The following is a 22047-nucleotide window of genomic DNA, read 5'->3' as shown; positions in this document are numbered from 1 at the left end:
AATATATATAGCTGTATATACATATATTTACGTATCCTGCGTGCTGCAGTCACGTCTGCACGCTGCTTCTTCTGCAGCCGTTGGCTTGCATTGAATTTCAAACGCTCCAAAAAAAAACTAAAGATAAGCTGCAACAGGAGAGTAAACTTTAGTAGGGAGTGCCTGACTGAGAGATACCTCCACTGAGCTAAAAATATTATCTACACTGGAGTTCCTAACTAGGAAATACCTCAGCCCAGCTACCTTTTAGAGCATGCTCAAATGATCTAGTAGGGAGTGCCTGACCGAAAGATCAGAAAAAGCCAAGGGAAACATTGATCTAGGGGCGAGTGTCTGAAACCGATCTACTTTTAAAGTAGGTCCTTCGCGAGAAAAAAGCCAAGGGAAGCAATGATCGAGTGGGACGTTCCTGGCTAGGAGATACCCAAACCGATTTATGTTTTCATCTCTATATATCTCTATACATATTTTTACAGATCTGTCTATATACACACGCATCTATCTCTGCATCCGCCTCACCTCTCAGTACTCGCTCTGTGTGTTGATTTTGGACATACGCAACAATTTGCGGCAAGCGCGACATGAGTTGGCACTATTGTTGCCCAAGCACTGGCGAAACCACATTCGAAATAGCGCTCAAGAGTGTTACGGGCCCAGCGTCTGAGGGCCCCCGTCAGTCAGGGGGTCAACAATCTAATTACAAGTCGGCGCACGCAGCTGTCGCCCCACAAATGCAGCACACTCAGCACTCTCGTTCGCTGCGAGTGTCGTGACTGGGCGCAGTTCCCAGTTCTAAGCTGTAGATATTTGCGCTGCCACGCCTCACCTCAGCTCGCCTCACTTTCCCATCTGTAATTGGATTACTCTAGATGTTCCATAATCAAAAGCATTCAAAGTTTCTTTGTTTGGGGGTGGCAAAAACACTGCGAATGCTGATTGAATCGTGATAAACTGTGAATGACAATTGATGTGCCTAAGAGAGATCGTAAGAGCGGCAGAAGTTATGGTACATGTAGTTCCAAGACGGAACTTTATCATTGCATATAATATATTTATGAATTCATACTTTCAAATATTACTCATGCCTTGTCAGCAAAATCATAATCTGTTTATATTCCTTTAAGAAGGAGAATATTCGAATCTTTCTTAATGTTTTAAGGTATGAATATATAAAATATAAATATTTTTCGTCTGAACTCCGGACGATGAGCTAAGTCGTCGTTGATATGACTCTCAGTCTGCTTGCGCAAAACACCGAAATGCACTATAAATTTCTCATTTCGATAGCGCATCCTTTTTATATGATTATCGATAAGAATCGATTAATTTAAGAGTAACTGTATAATTCGGATTGATAGTAAGATTCCATTCAGGAGATCTCTGAAGAAAACACAGATGAAGTCATGTAACTCCCTTGTAATGAGGCACAGGAGAGGTGGAGGGACTCTACTCTAGTATCACAGCATTGAGCATAGAACGAAGCCAAACAAAATTACAATAAATTTGATTTGGTCATACCAAATCGTGTATTAAAATGCTTGAAATAAACTGTGGAGCTTTCTTTCAGTTTTCAATTGAAAAAAAATGTTTCAAAAATATTTAAAAAATAATTAAGCTAACTTCTTATAAGTAAAAACATTAGACTACAAACTACCGTTCAAATTTTGTTGATATCTATTTTAGTTTAAATTTTATAGGTAGCCAATGAGTCTTTTTTGAGTAATGGCTGAAAAAAGCTGGGACTCACTGTCTATCATGATAATAAATTCCGAGAAAACCACCAAATACCATAAACAGATCTCTGATTCACCTTCTTTATTCATTCACATCAAATACGAATAAATCTAAAGTCTAATTTAAAATCCTTAAATACCCCAAAAAAAAAAAGAAAGAAAAAGAAAAGCCCTCAAATGGGAATTTAGCTACCTCAATTAATAATGGAAAAAACTTTAAGGAGAATTTCAGAGTTAAGCTCGCTTACTTGCATAATTAATGATAATTAGCCAATCGCATTGACAGCGCGGCGCAATGGAAATGGAAATGGAAAATGCATTTTCCATTTTCATTAACCGACAAAAAAAAAGAGTGGACTTACGCTCTTAATGCACTTTACGTCAAAACAGCCGAGATATACGTAAGTGTGTGTGTGTGTGTGTGTATGGGGAAGGGGTGTGGATCCGATATGGGAAATCCATTAATAAATAAAGGCCGCACTGCGTTGACAACACTCACCTGCAAAGAAAGAGAGAGAGAGAGAGAGAGGGAATGAGAATGAGAGATTGACTAAGTGAGTTGAATATGAAACAAAACGTAAAAAAAACCGAATATTATTAAAAAAGAATTTCATTAAGTGCAAATGCTGCAAAGGGCCAGCAAAATGGCGTCCATTATAGCACAAGCACACATACTCAACTGTGTGTGTGTGTGTGTTATAATAATGGCTGTTGCTGTTGCATGTTGCATGTTGCGTGTGTGTCAACTTTTGCACTTTTTGCGCAAATGCAAATAGTGTAAAATGTGAAATGTGAAGTGAAGCAGGTGAATTAAGTGCGGTGGAGAGTGCCGGCCCAAAAGGTAGGCTAACACTGTGTGCGTGTGTGTGTGTGTAAATATGTGTATGTATGTATTTTCACACGAATGCCAAAGCCGAAACATCGAAACGAAGCTGTCGCAAGCAACGCTTCAGCGATTCGCACTGCAATATACACATACATATATGTACATATATGTATGTGTGTTTGTATATACATGTGTGTGCGTGTGTGGCACAACTTCAATGGCCGTTGCATATTATTGCTGCAACGCAACTAACAACAACATGCCACACGCCTACAATTGGCAAAACGCCCAACAGCAAATGTCCAACCCTCCCATCAAAAAAACGAAAAAATAACCAAGAATTGTAATACAATTGTGTATGTGTATAAGTTGGTGTGTGTGTATGTATTATGTCTAGAAATATTCGAAATATTTAAGGTAGTCAGCAGCCATAGAACACGCAAGCCAGAGCCTAGCAGAGGCGTGTGCTATGTGCGTGTGTGTGTGTGTGTGCGTGTGTGTAGGGTAGCTCGATTTCAAGTCAAGCAGGCAAAGCCAACTGGACAACACACACACTAACACACACACACACACAATGCCAGAGCGAGCAAGCCGCAGAGTGTGTGAGTGCGAGCGAGCAAGCGAGACAGACACAAACACAGTGAGAGAGATAGTCAGAGACAGAGAGAGAGAGAGCAAGAGAGAGGAAGCAAGAGCAAGCGAGGCGCCTTTGGCCTGTGAGCGAGCGAAAGAGGGCGACGGCTGGCAACAGAGGGGGCAGGTAGAGCCGTAGAGACGTAGGGCAGCTATGGCCAGGCGGTAAGGGTTGTTCACACACACGCACGCATAGGCACGTGTGTGTGTGTGTGCGTGTGTGTGTGCAAACGAGATGGCATAGGTTAAACGAGCCTAGGCCGAGGCCGATATGCCGAGCGACAGAGCGAGGGCTTGGGGTAGGCCGCCTAGGCAAATGTTTTTTGAGGGTCGGCTGCCATTTTCAGCTCTAGCCTACCATAAGACGGCCATAAATAATGCAACAACAACAACAACAACTAAATCTATTGGCCAAATTATACAAGCGGCCAAGAGAGATAGTTCAAACACACATATAAGAGTAACTAAGGATGTGGAATAAAATTCCATTTATAGATGGGAATACAGATATATGGGAATATCGAACAAACTAAAACTTAAGTAGATCTGGATAGTATAGTCAGACTTAAATGGAAAAGAAATCAAGATCTATATATCTTGATGGAAAATCTATCAAAAATTGAGTCAACTAATGGAACTAATATATACACGTACATATATAGTATACATCTATATATCTCTATATGAATCAAGGAATCAAGATCTATATATCGCAAATATCAAGTTGTTTCTACATTATAATGCATCGAATATGCTAAGAACTAAGTCTGAAGCAAGACTTGTTGGAAAATACAGAGAAAATTAAGGCAACTATTGAGACTGATATATATATATATAAATACATACATATATAGTATACATCATGTAGATAAACCTCTAAATACATTTATATATGTAACGCCATCAGCCCGAGCGAACTTCTCACGCTCATTTTTATTGGCTCTTGAGAGCCACAGCACATACCAAATGGTATATCAGTCCATTTCATACCACATCAGATCTTTTGCATAGCTACGATTGGCACGGAGGACTGACTGTTCAGCATAATCAATTTGTAGATCTTATCAGCTCGATTGCGAACTCCAGTCGTTGACATCTGTTGTCTTTCTCTCGGATGTCGAAGACATTGCTAACGCTCGGAGTTCGATTTCCTAGAGCGAGCTCTCATTAATTTTTAATTTTCTTTTTGTTAAAAATAATAAAATGTTTGTATATACATATAGAACTAGGCCTACTTATTCAAAGCGATATATTATTATATGGGAAATGAAAGGTGTTATGGTAGAAGGGGTCGTGGCAGACCCAATAAGACTTGTTTCGAAAGTACTCTACCATCTAAATTTCAATCGAGCCTATTCCATATGAATAATAAGGAATACAAATACATATAAATACCATTAAATTTGTATTAAAAAACTTCAATATGAATTCTATATTTCATACACAACTAAATCTATGCTTCTTTACAAATTTCTGACATTTGAAAAGAATTCTTTTGAATTCGGGCGATTCTAAGGATTCTATTCCATACATATAAAAACCCTAATGGCGTCTGCCTCTGATGGTTGAACTTTCAACCCTAATTGAAATTGTGAATGGATCTAGAAAGACAGAGGCAGAGAGCCAGCGTGTGTGTGAGAGGGGTAGAACAATAATGGATTAGAATTATTTCTATTATTAGCAGAGAAATGGAACAGAAGCAAGCGAAAAATCGAAGAAGTAGAACGATAATTGAGTCAATATTGAGAGTAAATTAAAAAAAATTTAAGTTGAGAGAGAGAAATCTAGAAGAAGCTCTTAGAATCTGACAAAAGCTCATCAAAAGTTTAAGAATTATAGAAGATGGCATTACGAAAAAACAACTCCACATATGTATATGAGAAAACATTTCCGAATCTAGATATTCCAAAACATTGAGATCGTGAATGAAAACGAGCATAGGTTTCCTCATTCAGTATATTTTGCTTATCTGATAGCTAAGGCAATGCTTAAGTGCGGCGACTGCAAGCGGCAATAAATCGTTTTATTGTCGTTAAGAGAGAACAAAAAATAAAAAATAAAAATGAATATACATATGTATACAAAAAAATTAAAAACAAAACAAGTTTCCGCACAACTCTTTCAGCCATTTGCTTATAGACAATATTTTTCTCCGACTCTATGATTAACAAGTAGCCGGCGCGGGGCATCTATTATATCTCGTTAAAGTCCAAAACCCGATCGAAGACAAACTCTCTATAATTACTCGACATGACTATGCGATTAAAATCAACCAAAGAGAGCGAGAGAGAGAGAGAGAGAGAGAGAGAGAGAGAGAGAGAGAGAGAGAGAGAGAGAAGTGATTGACTAGCAAATATGCACCAGAGTTGATAGAACTTGATAGAGTAGAGACATGTACATATGTATATACCGGCTGATTATACCCCTCCCGTTGGCTGGCAACGTGTACAGGGTATTGCAATAGGAATAATTTTGCATGCTTGATCGTTAGCCAAGACTTATGCGAGCCAGCTGTATGCATACACAAATACCAAAGTACAGTTGCTATATACAGCATATAGTATATACATACATATGTATGTATATATAGTATATGACTATGACTATGACAATGACTAATCGAGGGGCGAGAAACCGCTTTGAAAGTTAACTATTTAACGGCCGATTTCAATGGATAATGCCGACGGCTGGACTGCCCTTGACACCTGCATCTGCCAGGTAGCTCTAATGAGCCAAACTAATTGCACACCTTCCGCTCGCCGTTGACATTGAATCGCATAGTCGTGCGAGCTCTCTGGCCACCATTTCGATTTTGTTTGATTTGGCTATCGTTTCATTTCATTTCATTTCGTTTCGTTTCGTTTCATTTCGTTTCGCTTTAATGACGGAACTTGAAAAGTAAATGCCGCCTGCAGTTACCGAGTGTGTGTGTATATATATATAGTTTGAGCCAGCTCTCTTTCATCTGGGACTGCTAAAGCCACCCTGTTGCGTTAGAATTGATATACATACATATATACATATATACATATATGTACATATCTATATGCATATATTTTTTATGATTTTTTATTGTTGATTTTTTTTCTTCGTTTTTTTTTCTCAACATTTCATTTGTTATCCGTTCTATTGCTTTGCTTTTCTTTCATTTTGCTTTACCTCCGGCTGAGCTGCATTCGCGCTGCGCACGCGCAAAACTTGTTAGAAGTTTTCTGTTCTATTCTTATACTATAAACACACACATATATATATATATATATATATATATATATATATGTATGTATATATAGCAACGATTGCTGAAACGGGGAAGTCGGAAAGTCGGGTAGCCGTCATCGCAGCGCGCATGTTCAAGGTTAACAACGCTCGAGCGCCGCTCAAGTGTGTGCACCGCGGTCCGTCGATAGCTCTAACAAATGGTTTAATGGAACGGACGCCGCGTCGCGACAACCCGGCATGGCATGGCATCGCATCGCATCGCATAGCCGGCAACTAGTCGAGTGGGTAGTAGTAGTAGTAGCATTCGATATACATATATGTACGTATATAGGGTAGCGGGGGCTGGGCATACGGAATAAATGTCCGGGGAATCGAGCATTAGGCGTTGTCACAGTCGCAGCTGTCGCAATGGCTTGATATTATCGGGCGATTGTCAGAGAAGTGGAAAAAAGTTGTTGATAAAGTGTTATGTGATCGGATTGCTGTTCCATCCCAGCATTCCAAGCAGTAAAGGGTATCTAAGCTATGAATTTAATTGTTGTTTAGCTGCTGGGTGTTCTATATAGAATTTATTCAGTGTTATGTGATCGGATTGCTGTTCCATTCCATCATTCCAAACAGTAAAGGGTGTCGAAGCTACGAATTGAATTGTTGTTTAGCTGCTATGTGATCTATATAGAATTGATTACGATTCTATGCAATGTTATGTGATCGGATTGCTGTTCCATTCCAGCATTCCAAGCAGTAAAGGGTATCTAAGCTAAGAATCGATTTAATTTTTAGCTTTGGATTATCTATATAGAATGGAGTATTAATCTATAAAGTGCCATGCGATCGGATTGCTGTTCCATTCCAGCATTTCTAATAGTTGCTGTTGTTTAAGCTAAAATTTCCATTACTTGGAGACAAAATTGATTTATATAAGGTTAGTAACTAATTTAAAGACGGTTCTGGGCACTTTTTGTTGTTCCATTCCAGCGTTTCTTGCAATGAATGCAATTTTGAGCCATTGTCAGCTCTAATTATACATTTATAAATAATAGAAAAGCCATTAATATACTTTTCTTAAATCTATCTGTTTTATTCCACCATTCCCAGCATCTGAATTAATAACTTATGTATTTGAGTTAGCATAAGGATAAAGAAACTTAAGAAATATACTATAATTCGTGTTCGCTATTGTTCCACTTCAGCATTCCCAGCAGTTAATCCTTTTACCTTTCTGATATTATTCGATACAGATTATATCATATTTATATAATCTTAAAAAGCATTTGTGAAATTGTTTTGACAATTTTTAGTGTTTCTTTTCAGAAACTGTTCGGATTGCGATTCGATTTGACCTTTGAGTGAACTCTTTAGCATTTCATTTCAGTATTCCCACCAGTACAGCCTTTGCAGTGACGCTGCCATTCCCTTTTGCTAATAGTATTCCATTTTGCTGTGCGCTCCCAATATCAATGCTCGACTGGAATGCGCACTGAATTCTTAAATCAGCTGATAAAGATATGAGCGGAAACTGAGCCGGGCTGAGTTGAGCTAAGCAGACACAGCTAAGCAATCACTTTTGTGTTCTATTTCAGTATTCCAAGCATAAAAGACGTCACCATGTCGCTAGTTGAATTAAATGGGCGGATACAACAAGAGAACTTGTGTTCCATTCCGATGGCTGTGCTGTGGGAAATAAATCTCTCAAGTCAAGTTCCAAATGGAAACGATGTGTTCAAATTTTCGATATCAACTGGAAATGATGTATTCAAATGTTCGATATCACATCAAAATTTATCGATATATTCAGACTTGTTTCGATTTGTGTGTGTGTTTTTTTTTTGTGTTCAAAGTAGGCCTTGCCTTCGATTTTCAGGCAGGCCTCAGAGCAGCTCCAGTTCAGTTTCATTTTATAAATAGTGCTCGACTCTAGCACACGTTTTATTTATTTTTTTTTTCTAATTTTGAATTTTTATTTCATTATTTGGCAAAAACGTTATTGTAAAATTCGTAGAAAGTGATAGTGTATAAATCCCCATTGATAATCGGTGTAAACTAAATTTCGTATCGCGTTCAAATGACACAAATTCTAAAAGGAAACGAACAAGAGCTGCAGTTGCCGCCGCCGTCGCCGTCGCCGTCGCCGTCGCCGTCGCCGCTACTGCCGCAGCAGCGCCAGCAAGAAGAACAGCAACAGCAACAGCAACAACAGGAAGACGGGCAAGACGACGATGAGTGCCAACTAGAAGAAATGCCCAAACAGGAGCAACAACAGGAGCACCAACCACCAGAACCACCAGATCAACAGCCGCAGCCGCAGCAAAAAGATAAACAACACAAGCAGAAAATACAAAAATCACAGAACAAAATCAATTCGAGCGAGGCTGAATCGCTGCGCGATTCACCGAAATCGCAGCCACACCAAACGCCAAAATCGCCGAACGAGAAACGCATCGGCCTCATCGCAGCTATGGCCCACTTTCGTCCAAAGAACGCCACGCCCATACAGTTCTATAACTATGTGCGGGAGTTCTGCATTATGCACAACTGCAGCATCGACGAGGCCATGGAACGGGCACCCGATGCCTGGACGAAGCTCAGCAAGGATCAACGGCAACTCTACAATTCGGTAGGTAGAGATCCTAATGCATTTCCTATTGAATTCGCATTTCTATTTATACTGCTCAGACACCTGGGCATACATTTTAGCTGTTTTCTCTGCGGTTGAAGTATTCTCCATTTGTCTACTAATAATCTATATATTTATTTTCGTAATATTTAGAATGACAGTTAAAACTTTTCCTCGATTTAACTGTTCATTACACACACTGTTCTCTCTCTTAACCTAAACTGTTCACGGTTCCAAGTCTTCAGCTTCGTCTGTTCCTATCCATTACTGTTCCTCGCTTGAGCTGTTCATAGCCTTAACGCGTGACTTTCGTCTCTTCAGTTTCATCTCTTCATAACTCCAACTGTTCATAGCATAGCTTAAACTGTTCATAGTGCATATTGTTCATACCTTGAACTGTTCATAGCCTGAGCCGTTCATAGCTTCAACTGTTCACAGTTTCATCTCTTCATTTATTCATAGCCCATACTGTTCCTAGCTCTTAAGCTTAAGCTAGAGAACAATTGAGGCTGAGAACAGCTGAAACTTATTTCAACTGTTCCTAGCCCCAATTGTTCTCTTCCTAACCTCTTCATAGCTGATGACTTTCGGCTTTGCAGCTTCATCTGTTCCTAATCTAAGCTGTTCACAGCTATGTTCATAGCTTAAACTCTTCACAGCTTCATCTGCTTGCACTTTCATCTGTACAAATGTAACTCCAATTGCTTATAGCATAGACTGTTCCTAGCTCAAACTATTCCCACTTTCTCTCTCAGCTTCATCAGTTCAGTTTTCTCTGTTCAAAGTTTGATCTTTTTACAGTTTCAGCTGTTCCCAGCTCCAATTCTTCACGATTCATCACATCTCTTCTCAGTAAAAACGAATCTGTGCGAGTCCAACTGTTCCTAGTTGAGGTATTGTCTGCTGTCTGCTTTCCCAGCCCTTCAAAGTATTCCCACTTTCGTCTCATCCCATTTCCTGGCTCGTGTCCCAATTCACTCTCTCCTTTTCGACTGTTCCTCTCTTTCAGGAAATGCACGCGGCTCTGCCCATTCCCGTGCCGCGGCACCTCATCTATAGGGCGTTTCAGATGGAGCGCGCCGGTCGCTGGAAGATCAGCTCCGCGCCCGCCGCGAACGGCTTGACCACGCTGTACTCGATGGAATCGTATTCGCCGCCGGTGAAGCCCACCAAGCTGCAGGCGCGCTTGAAGGCGCAGCAGCCGCGCTACGACAATCTCGCCGAGCAGGTGCCCTACCTCACGGAGTCGCCGCGCACGCAGCCGACATCGCCTTCGGCCAGCTCGCCGAAGGCGAAGGCGCCTCGCGATCAGCGGCAGAAGCGCGAGAAGCCAAAGCTGACGCTTCGCGAGCTGCTCTCCGAGCCGAACCTGAAGGCCTTGCGCAAGGCTCGGGGCGGCAAGGCGGCGCCAGCGACGCCGGCCAGCCCACAGAAGCAGCAGCAGTCGCCGCCGCAGCGCCCGACGTCGGCAAAGCGCAAGAGCAAAAAGCTGCTAAACACATCGTCCGTGAAGAAGAAGCAGCAGCAGCAGCAGCCAGAGCCAGATCAGCAGAAGCCGCAACTGAGATTCCACCTGCCAGAAGCCGTGCAGACGTCGACACACTCGAAGCTGCCAGCCGATGGGAAGCGAAAGCGCACACTCAGTAAGAAATCCAAGCACAAATTCTAAGTAGAGCTACATAGCTAGAGCGCCAGGAAAATTGATTAATCACCAAGTAAAGATACATTGCATCCTCAACATCCATCAACAAGTACAACCAGCTTACATGATAACAAAACTGAAGAAAAATACCAAAAAAAGTATAAAAAGAAATGGAAGGGTAAAAGATATACGCAGATCCACAGAAATGGAATACAGACTCAGAACTCGACACACGCATACACACACTCACACTCACACACTCAGACTTACACTTGATTGATTAACCTGATTAGCGGAATGCTTATAATGTTGTTAAATCACACACATATCCTTATACATACATATATGTATGTATATATCTATATCTATATTTAAATATCGATACACATATCGATAATCGACAGTTTCGATTTCGACTTGCTGCTGCCCTACATATGATATTGACACTCACACACACATACACAAAGTATAGCTCGATCACTGAATGAAGTTGACGAGCGAAGGACCAACACGAATGTTTACTACCCCGAAGCGCACACACGTGTAGATGTTTGTCATTGTATTCGTATTATATTATTGTTAACCTGCAATCGTTTGTAGCAGCTACAGCATATTTCACACAGAATCAGCAAGAATGAAAATACCAAATAAATAAATATGTACTTGAATGTTGAAAGACGTGGCACGTGTTCTCTGTGATTATGCTACAAAGATAAGGGGAGACAGAGGGAGAATGAGTGGGCGAGAGAGATAGAGGAAATGGCATGGAGTTGATAAGATCAATTGTATATATGTATGTATGTATGTATGTATATACATAAGCATATTTAGATCAGATCAAATTTGAAGCTTAGATTAATAATGATATGTTATGTCATATCATATATTATACATAGAATATTATATTATATTATGTATTGCTTTTATTACATCATATCATAAATATCTGTCATATACAGCTATATCAGATCCATCATATAGATAGATACTTAAATCTTGTCTCATGTTCTGGTCATATATGCATTATAGAATTCAATTGAAAGTATATTGGATCTTTTACATACATATGTATATGTTTTATAGATACTTTACTTATTCATAGAAACTTCTCTATCTTATAGATACTTTTCGATATCTCATACTGGAATATTTGACAGCTATATATGTATATGTATTCCAAAGATACATTTGTATTAAATAGAGAAATGCTTTTGCATTGCACAGATACTAATACATCTAATAGATACGAAAGATACAGATATAGACACAGTTACAGATACATATACATATTTATATATATAGATTCAGATACAACAGCATTATTTATCTCTAAAGTATTTTGTATCATACATTTACTTATGCAACTACAGGATACTTTTGCATTCAATTGAACTGAAGTATCTCACAGATACTCTGATATCTAACGGATACGTTTGCATCTAACACATACTAGTAAGAGCTCTCACACAGATACTTTTCGCAACTGGCTCATATACTTATCTATCTGACAGATACTCTTGAAGATACTTCTGTATTCTCTAGATACTTGCGTATCTCACAGATGCATACATATGTACATATGTATGTATGTGTGTATGTATCTTGGCCATGACGTTTGATGGACCGTTATTTAGGTAACGCACACCATAGGCAATAAAAAACATTGTTGTCGCTGTTATTGTTGTTGTTGTTGGTGTACCACCGACAACTAACAACCTAGAAGAACCAGCAACCAGCGACAACAACAACAACAACAACAACAACAGCGGCAGCCGCACACAAAGATAAATGAAATCAGCAAAAAACCCAGAAGGAAAAAAAATTCGCACAGAAAAAATTAAATTTTTTCGCTTTTTTTTTTGTATTTTTGCCAATCGGCACGCAGTTGCCAGCGTTGAGCGTTTGACCTAAATACGCTGCCCTCTTGTTGTTGTTGTTGTTGTAGTTCTCAATAGGCTAAACTTGACGCGCTTTTGTGCGTCGCTATAGAAGACAAAAAAAAAGGCAGGCAAAAAATAAAATGGCAAATAAAAAGAATTCGCTGTTAGATTTTCGCTGTTGTTGTTGTTGTTGTTGTTGCTAATTTCGCAAAAAAAAAAGAAACTGAAAAAAAAAACAGAATTCTATTCCGCGTTCGGCCGAAAAAGCAGGCATGAAATGAACAACTGTACACAAAAAGCGAAAAGTCACTGTCGACGCTGACGTCGATGCCGGCAGCGACGGCAACGCTGACGCCTGCGCAGTCCACGACATCGTTTTGGCTCTGGTTCTTCTGCTTTTGCTGCCGTTGCTCGTTCTGTTTGGTGCTTGCTAAATTTATAGCCGCTTACGCATGACGCCGAAAAGCAGCTGACAAAAGCTCACATTCACGCACACACACACAGACACACGCACACATGCATACGAGTGCACGCTTACGAAAGCTGCCTGCTTTGGCATTGCTTCAGAGCGCAGCAAGGCAGCGCCATTTGACTTCTAACTGCTTTTATAAACAGCCAGCACATGGGCACACATACACACACACACACACACATGGAAGATAACTGCACACATGTAGGCGCTAACTAGGCGTCCAACTGAACTTAACTAGCGTCCTCTGCCGACAGCGCTGCTCTGTGTTGTCAAGCTGCAAAGGCGCAGCGACGAGCAGCGTCGATTACGCAATGCGTTCGTTGCTTTACACACACACACACAGACACACACACACACGTAGGCTAAGAGCAGCGCCAACAACAACAACATCATTTTGTTTCGTTTCCGCGATCGACGCGTTTGCAAAAAAAAAAAAAAAAAAAAACAACAAAAATTAAAGAAGCAAAAAAAAAATTCGCAAATAGCAGAAGTTGCGATGCGTGCGACCCAATTGGAAATTTGACATACGAAAAGAATGTGCGAAAGCGAGAGAGAGAGACAGAGAGGGGACATACGTTTGCATTAGATATACAAATGCAAATACAAATAAAATTGAAATAAGTAAATAAACAAATATTTTAAAAATCAAAATAAATAAAAAAAATATAAATATATATTAAAAAAATAAATAATTTATAAAAAAATATATATAACAATTTAAAAAAAAATCATCTATATAAACAACATTTTTAGCTTAATTTAAATAATAAAATTAAAATAAGTAAATAAACAAATATTTTAAAAATTAAAATAAATAAAAAATATATATATATATTAAGAACATAAATAATTTATAAAAATAAGTAAATAAACAAATATTTTAAAAATCAAAATAAATAAAATATATATATATATATATATATATATATATATATATTAAGAAAATAAATTATTTATAACAAGTAAGAAAGCTCTAGTCGAGACTGCTCGACTACGAGATCCCCTGAACCCTACAAGCAACTGATATTTCAAAAATAATTAGCAAACACACACGCACACACACACACACACACGCATACATACAAATACACGCACACACACACGCATACAAACAAACACACGCATACACACACACTCGCATATACAGGCGATTGCGCTTGGGTTGCGCTGCAGTGTGGCAATATAATGAAAACTTATTTGTTGAATAATTTAATTTCTAGACGTACGATCGTAATGAAACTTTCAGAACGTAATCATAATGTTAAAATGTATGTGTATACCGAAGCTCAAGTCTCTAGTATTTGATATACGACTTTTACAAAGATGAGGGTGAGGGGGTGGATTTAGGTGTGGGGGGTAAATTTTAACAAAAACCGAAATTGTATAAAATTCATCTTAATATACATTTTAAATTTGGAGACTCTAGCTTGAAAGATGTAGGAGATATAATTATTTAAGTGATCTTCGATAAGGTTTTTTATCGATAAAAAAATATCGGAATGAGTTATCGCTTTTTAGTGATAAACTCGATCTGCGCGTGATATATACGGACATTTTAAAAAAAAGTTGAAGTCTTTAGCTCTTATATCTTCTGAAATCGACGCGTTCATACATACGGACGGACGGACGGACGGACGGACGGACGGACGGACAGACAGACGGACAGGGCCAAATCGACTCAGCTTGTCGTCCTGATCAAGAATATATATACTTTGTGGGGTCTGCCACGCCTCCTTCTGCCTGTTACATACTTTTAACAAAACCATTATACCCTGATTTCCCATTTTCAATGGGTTCAGGGTATAAAAATATATGTATAAAAATTAAAAAAAAAAAAATTATCTATATAAACAACATTTTTAGCTTCATTTATGTAAAATTAATTTGATTAATTTAAACTTGATTATGTGTTAATATATATGTATGTATGTGTTTATGATATAAGTTAATTGACACTAAAATGAACTTAAATATTACATATATACATTTTGATAGTTTTAAACGCCATTTAATTATGTAAGTCATATTTTTAATTTAAGCTAAGTTTTTATGCAATTATTTTACAGTTAATATATACATATATACATATACATACATAGATATATGTATGTACATATATGTTATTTTGATTGCTTATATAAAATATTAAATATTAACAGAATTTTTTATTTTCATATACCTTATGATTATCACCCTAGCAGATGTGCTCTATCATACTCTCCATTGTTATTTTATTTTTTTATGTCATCTTAGATAGTTTAGCTTGGGGCCATTTTGTTTCTTTGTCGGCTAAATGATAGAGTAGATTTATATAAGCTATCATTTAGCTTTGGGTATCTTATTTAAGTATTTCCAAGATAGAAGACGAAACTATCTATCGAATATTTTAAAGAAATCTATTCTGTATCTAAGAGAAGGTGGTGTATTACAAAAAGGTTTCTCCATGAAATGAAAGCCCTTAAGACTCGCCCCTGTCTCAGATAGCTAGCAGATACTTTTGTATCTGACAGATATATGTTGTATCTCATGCATTTCAGACTATCTAATGGCGCCTCACTCACGCAAAACATTTTGACAGTTATTTATGAAAAATGTTTTTCTGTTTTCTGGCAGCCAAAAGGAGAGAGTGAGAGTGAAGCAGAGACAGAGCGAGAGGGAGATAGATTTAGATAGTTAGAGCATTACAGCTTCAGTCAATCGAGTTTTATTACAGCTGTGCGCGTGCTCAAAAATACCCCCCAAAAAAAAAGAGAAATTTTCGCAGTTGGCTTTGTTTGACCTTTGGCTTGGCCGTGGGCGTGCGTTGTGCAAAAAAACTAAAAGATCGGCCAGCGCGCAAAACTGTTTCTAGCGGGTCGTTAGTCAGTTGAAATTCAATGCTATCTACACACACACACACACGCACACACACGCACGCATACGCACACGCACACGCGCGCACACAGAGTCGCAAATTAGTTCACTAGGTGCCTGATTGCTGCCCGCTGCTGCTGCTGCTGTTGTTGTTGTTGTTGTTGTCATTTAAATTTAGCGTTGAGCAGCAGCGTACAGCGACTGAAACATTGAAAATCATAAAGAAACCCAACAGCAACAACAACAACAACAGCAACAACAACAACAGCAACGGCCACAATGATAATAATAATAAAAATTTCGCACATATCTGTCCTTGACACACATTGCGTATACGCAATTTACGCAGCCGGCAAGCGAGTGAGGGAGCGCGAGTGCGTATACGCATTAGTGTTCGTTGTGTGCGTGTGTCTGTGTGTGTGTGTGTGTTTAGTTTGTCTGTGACCTACTTACGTATCTGCCAGATACAGATAAGAACATATGTTTCGCAGTATTCGCAACAAATTTTCGCATCAACAGCTGCTCCAACTATTCGCCTCTCTCTCTCTCTCTCTCTCTCTCTCTCTCCTTCTCTGTTGAGGCGGAAGTGTTTGGTCGGCCTGCATGGGCGTGGCTGGCATCTCTATTGAACACTCGACTGCATTATTGGCATTGATTAATTGACGCGCCGCCGCCAGTTCAAAAGGTGCGACATAAGACAAATTATGCGAATCCACTCAAATTTGATTTTTATTTTTATTTTTTATTTATTTTTTATTTTTTATTTTTGGTTTTTCGATTTTGGACAGCTGCAAAAAATGTGCATCAAATGTTGGCCAAAGTTCAGCGCAGCAGTTAAAGATCAATTGCAGTCAAGCAATTGGCCAAGACAAATGATGTGCGAATTTGCAGTTGGCCAATAAAACTGAAGACGCGAATGGAGATATAGGAGAGTCTATATAGGAAGGGAGTTGAATATTATATAGGAATGCTTCCCAAATACGTAAGATATAATACATATATATGGATTTCGAGATACCGGAAATTGCTTATGTTGATCTATCACACCTAGGGGTAGGCCGAACCATTCCAAATTTCAAGTCTCTAACCTTAATAGAGGCGAAATTGTTTACATTCATACGAACCAAGCGAATATGCTCATTTCACTTTCATGAATGTGTATAAAATTAATTATATATATACATATGTATATATATATTTAAATATTCACATATATATATATATACATATATTCATAAATTTGTAAATACATTTTTATATAATATATTTAGAGCTTGTAAGTGAAATTTAATTTTGGCATCTAAGAAATAAAATTTTAATAGGCATATTACATTTATTACATGCCATATTAAGGAATGTGCATGCATATATATGTATATATACATATCTAAAATTTTACTACTTATATAGTATATAGTATTTCTATTTTCTTATATATTTCGTTATGCATTCAACCTAAATTTAGAGCTAAAAATGTTCATTTAGCTATTTCTCCATATATTGTTATGATTATTACTAATATTTTGATTGGCTTTACAGATTTCTTTCTATATATAGCTAACTAGTTCTCTCTAATAGAGCAGTGTACGTGCCTTTGGCTTGATATGAGGCAAGGGCCAAGGCGAGGGCTGCGGCAAAAGTTTGCAATTTTCTGTGTATGTGCGATAACACACACACACACGCACACACTCACACACAAAATAGCTGTACATATGTATGTATATGTTTAGTACATGAGCTAAATATGTATGAAGAAGCACATGAAAGAAAGAGTCAAGTGCAGGGAAACGCACAGCGTGCGTTACTCTACCTCACCCTCTCCCTCTGCCTCTCTCTGCCTATTCTTCGCTCAAATTGTTTTAGTGTGCTGATAAAGCGCGAGAGTGCAAAACGGTTATTATTTCTCTTTCTCTTTTCATATTTGATTTCTGCTTCTTATACTGCTTCTACTACGTTTGTTTCGCTATTGTTACTCATATAATATTTTTTTTTGAGGCCATATGTTTGCCAAACATGCCAATTGCGTAAGATTCCAACGGCTGTGTGGACGTTGACGTCGACGTCGACGCCAACAGCGGCAGCAGCGTTAGCAAACGCGCAGAGCGAATTTCGCAAAGAGAATTCGCAAATTGGGCGAAAAAGATCACGAAACAAAAGCACACACACATGCGCACTCACACACACACAAGCACACACACACACATGCACACTGGCGAGCAGACACAGCGACGGCCGTCAGCTTTGTTGCTCTTCAACTTGACTTTGAAATGTTGAGAGAGAGCGGCGGGCAAAGTGAAAGAGAGCGCGCAGAAATGTTTGCCAATTGTGCGTGCGTATGCGAGCGAGCGAGCTGCCAAAAGAGAGCGAGCGCGAACGAACGGTATCGGCTCTTGTTGTTGTTGTTGCTGTTGTTGCCTGAGTTTTTGGCAACATTTTGTGTTCTGTTTCTTTTTTGTTTCTCATTTTTGTTTTTGGTGTTTGGTGTTTGTGGGGCCCGGCCTCAATTTGTTGTTGCGGTGCGTGCGTCGATCTTTGCGAATTATTTTTTGCGTGCGTTGTTTTTGTTGCTGGCGCTGACGCGTGGCTCACGCACTTTTTTTTGAATGTATGTGTGTGTGTATGTGTGTATGTGTGCGTTTGTCTACGGCTAGCAGCGCTATGGCGTCGACGTCGACAGTTCATTGGCTTTTGGTGCGTGCGTTGGGCCTATGACTATGATTGTTGTTGTTTTGTGCGTGTCGTTGATCTTTCGGGTAAAACTAACAACAACAACAACAGCTACAGCAACAGCAACAGGCAGCCGCAAAGATTGCGCCGCAAGTTCAATGAACTTTTTTGCGTTTGGTTTATATACAATTCATGTGCCTTATTGTTGTTGTTGTTTGCGCAAAACTATTTTATATATGTATATGTATATATTTTTTTTGCTACTGTTGTTGTTGTTGTTGCTGTTGTAACACAAAGTTCAATAGACTCGCGAATTTTTTTTGTATATGTGCTTCTGCTTCTGCTTCTGCCTCTTCTTCTTCTTACTCCTCCTGCTCCTCTGCTTCTTCCTCTCGCTTGTCTACACATATTTGTATGTATGTACATATGTATTTTGATAGTTGGGCCTACCGCATTGAATTAATAGCCCCGGCCCAAGCTGTGCCTCTTCTTCTTCTACTTCTTCTTCGTCTTCTTCGCATTTCTAAATTTTTGCTTCATTTTTGATTGCGATAAGTAAATGGAAGAGCTCAGGCCTAGATTTCGTTTTGTGCATTATTGATATATTGTACAAGTCAGCCAAATAGGCGATAAATACCATTATATTATCATATCTGCGTGGGCGCAGAGTGGGGCGTGGCATAGATAAGTTTGATTATTAGTAGCTACAGCAGGCCTTCAAATTATATATGAAACCTGAAGCGGGTTTGAATCATCAACAACAAATTAGTTGCAGTAAATTAAACTACTCATCTTTTTTTATATGTATGTATATACATTTTATATATGTTTATATTGTAAATTATTGTGTAAATACATTTTTTGGGTATTTTATTTTCAAATCAATTGATTTTTGCTTAATTTTATTGATATTATTATAACTTTTTTGTTGCTGATCTTAGAACTTTTTCCTTGTCTTTAATTTCTTTCCCAAGAATTTTCTTCTTTTCTCCTCTGTTTCCCTCTCTTTCTAGCTATAACTTGTGTATTTCATATTCCACTTTTCAGTATCTTTTTATATCTATCCATAGTCATTGACGAAGTGAGGGAGGCGCGGCTATTGGCTCTGTATAATGTCCGAGCTTCGAGCGTGACAAATCAAAAAATTGTTCAGACAAAGCTGAAGCCTTCAATGAGTATTCTGTAGTCGGTAATGCCCGATCGCTGGCTTTGTTCCTGTACTAGCTTAAGCTCTACTATTAATTACTTTTTGCTCTCTCTGTCCAGCATGGCCAAGATTTTTGGGCTGCCTATAGATACATATGTATATAGTACTATCATACCCTTTTCTCCGCTGCTTCTTCTTGTTTTTATTTATTAGCTATGCTAAATTTATGCAATCCCACAAAAAAATGTGTAAAAAACTAAATTAAAATAAATTAAATGTTAAAAAAAAAATAAATAGGCAAAACTTTCGAAAGTTCTGACCATGGGAAATTTGCAATGAGCGATGGATGAAGACGAAGTTTATTTTAATTCTTGTTTTTTTTTTTTTTTTAATTTTTTTCTTTTGCCTGGTGAAATTTTAAATGTCTAATTGCCGTGTTCGTTGTTGTTGTTGTTGTTGTTGTTATAAAGCAGGCTATATATATATATGTATGTATGTGTAGATAAAAGGTACCTAGTTAGCCCCTTACTATATGTTTGATGTATTTAATCTTAATCTTATATATGTATGTATGTATATATATAAAGTTGTTTTGTTTTTTTTTTTTTTAGTTGTCGCTGGGGCAGCATGAAAGTTGCTTAAAAACCAAGAACCGGATTTATGCGAAATTTCTAGGGCTACCCAATGCCATAAAACAGCCAAAGAAATTTTATGCCAAACATTTTCTAGCGACAAGAGAGGGGGGGAAAAAAAAAATTGCTGTTAGGAGCGGCTGTCAACGGGTTGTTAAAGCTGTTTTTCCCAAAGCGCCAAATTAAATAGAAGAAATAATAAATTAGGTTTTAATACATGTTTCCCTCTGCTAGTGTGTGTGTGAGTGTGTGTGTGTGTGTGTGTGTGTGTGTGTTAGTGTGTGTGTGCGTGTCATCAGTTGAAATGATTATGTAACAAAGCGTAATTAAAGCAACAACAACAACAACAATGGCTAACTGAATTAACCTTGTTCTGGCCCAACGGAAAGTGCACTCGCACACACACACACACACACACACTCGCACACACACAGGCATACAAATGTACAGCAGCGGCGCAGATACGAGCTACAGATACATTTGTATCTTTATTTGTATCTTGTGAGTCCTTGGTTATAATTAATCCACAATTGCACACACACCAACACACACACCAGCACACACACACACACACACACACTAACACATACTAACGCTGGCACGCAAGCGTCCAGTGTTTGCTTTTTACTATTCATGACTGTTTGCTGCTGCTGTGGGGCGTCAACTGTACCTCGAGCGATCAGATAAATTGGCATTGGCACCTGGCCTGCAGCTCCATCAGCTCCATCCAAATGCTAATTGCCAATGGGTCAGTCGCTGCTTGCATGTCAACATTGTTGTTGCTGTTGTTGCTGTTGTTGTTGCTGCTAATAGCTGAAAAGTCAGTCAGAGAATGTGTCACGCAGTGCGACAAGCGCCTCTCTTGGCGCTTCTCAGCGGTCAAGTAATGGTAACACGCATACGCAATGTTGTTCGTGAACTTAATTTATATGTGCGGCATGAACTGGTTCCAAATTGAATAAATATGTTATGTTAGCTGAAAGGCAACTAGGTACGCCCTTCATTCATTTACCCACTGAATGAAAGGCTACTTAAAGAAGAAGAAGAGCTGAACTACTAATAGAACTTGAAATGAATGAACTAGTTCCGACATTAGGCAAACGTATGAAGCGCTACTCAAAGAAGAGGGGGAACTAGTTCCCAAATTTGAAGTGAATGAACTAGTTCCGACACTAGGCAAGCATATGAAGAACTACTTGAAGAAGAAGAAGAAGCTGAACTACTACTAGAACTTGAAATGAATGAACTAGTTCCGACACTAGGCAAACATATGAAGAGCTACTCAAAGTGTAGGGGGAACTACCTCCCGAATTTGGAGTGCATGAACTAGTTCCGACTCTAGGCAAGCATATGAAGAACTACTTGAAGAAGAAGAAGAGCTGAACTACTAATAGAACTTGAAATGAATGAACTAGTTCCGACATTAGGCAAACGTATGAAGCGCTACTCAAAGAAGAGGGGGAGTTACTTCCCAAATTTGGAGTGCATGAACTAGTTCCGACTCTAGGCAAGCATATGAAGAACTACTTGAAGAAGAAGAAGAAACTGAAATACTACTAGAACTTGAAATAAATGAACTAGCTCCAACACTAGGCAAACTTATGAAGACCTGATGTCAGAAAAAGAAGTACTACTTCCAATATTTTAAGTGAATGAACTAGTTCTGATACTTGGCAAACTTAGAAAGAACTGCATGAAGAAGAGGAAGAAGTAATATTCCCAAAAT

The 22047-nt window shown here is 38.6% G+C and overlaps 2 protein-coding genes across 4 annotated transcripts in view; one reads left to right on the top strand and one right to left on the bottom strand.

Annotated features, from left to right (window-relative positions):
- Positions 1 to 22047, bottom strand: part of mamo (maternal gene required for meiosis) — a 163748-nt gene that overhangs the window by 134721 nt on the left and 6980 nt on the right. The gene's annotated exons all lie outside the window — the stretch shown is intronic.
- LOC108658583 (uncharacterized) lies at positions 8309 to 11348 on the top strand. Its single transcript, XM_018111245.2, has 2 exons — positions 8309 to 9028; positions 10038 to 11348. The coding sequence occupies exons 1-2, from the start codon at positions 8477 to 8479 to the stop codon at positions 10695 to 10697; spliced, it is 1212 nt and encodes a 403-aa protein (XP_017966734.2). The 5' UTR covers positions 8309 to 8476; the 3' UTR covers positions 10698 to 11348.

The sequence above is a fragment of the Drosophila navojoa genome, chromosome X (genome assembly GCF_054131105.1).
Source record: "Drosophila navojoa isolate 15081-1374.11 chromosome X, UAZ_NAV_1.0, whole genome shotgun sequence".
NCBI lineage: Eukaryota > Metazoa > Arthropoda > Insecta > Diptera > Drosophilidae > Drosophila > Drosophila navojoa.
Note: the sequence above shows the minus strand (reverse complement) of the source record. Positions and strands in the feature narration are given on the sequence as shown.

What these genes read in the sequence shown, in the direction of transcription:
- LOC108658583 (XM_018111245.2), top strand. Translation starts at nt 8,477, where the DNA reads ATGACACAAATTCTAAAAGGAAACGAACAAGAGCTGCAGTTGCCGCCG. An exon ending in AACGGCAACTCTACAATTCG is followed by an intron (nt 9,029 to 10,037) that starts GTAGGTAGAGAT and finishes CCTCTCTTTCAG; the next exon opens with GAAATGCACGCGGCTCTGCC.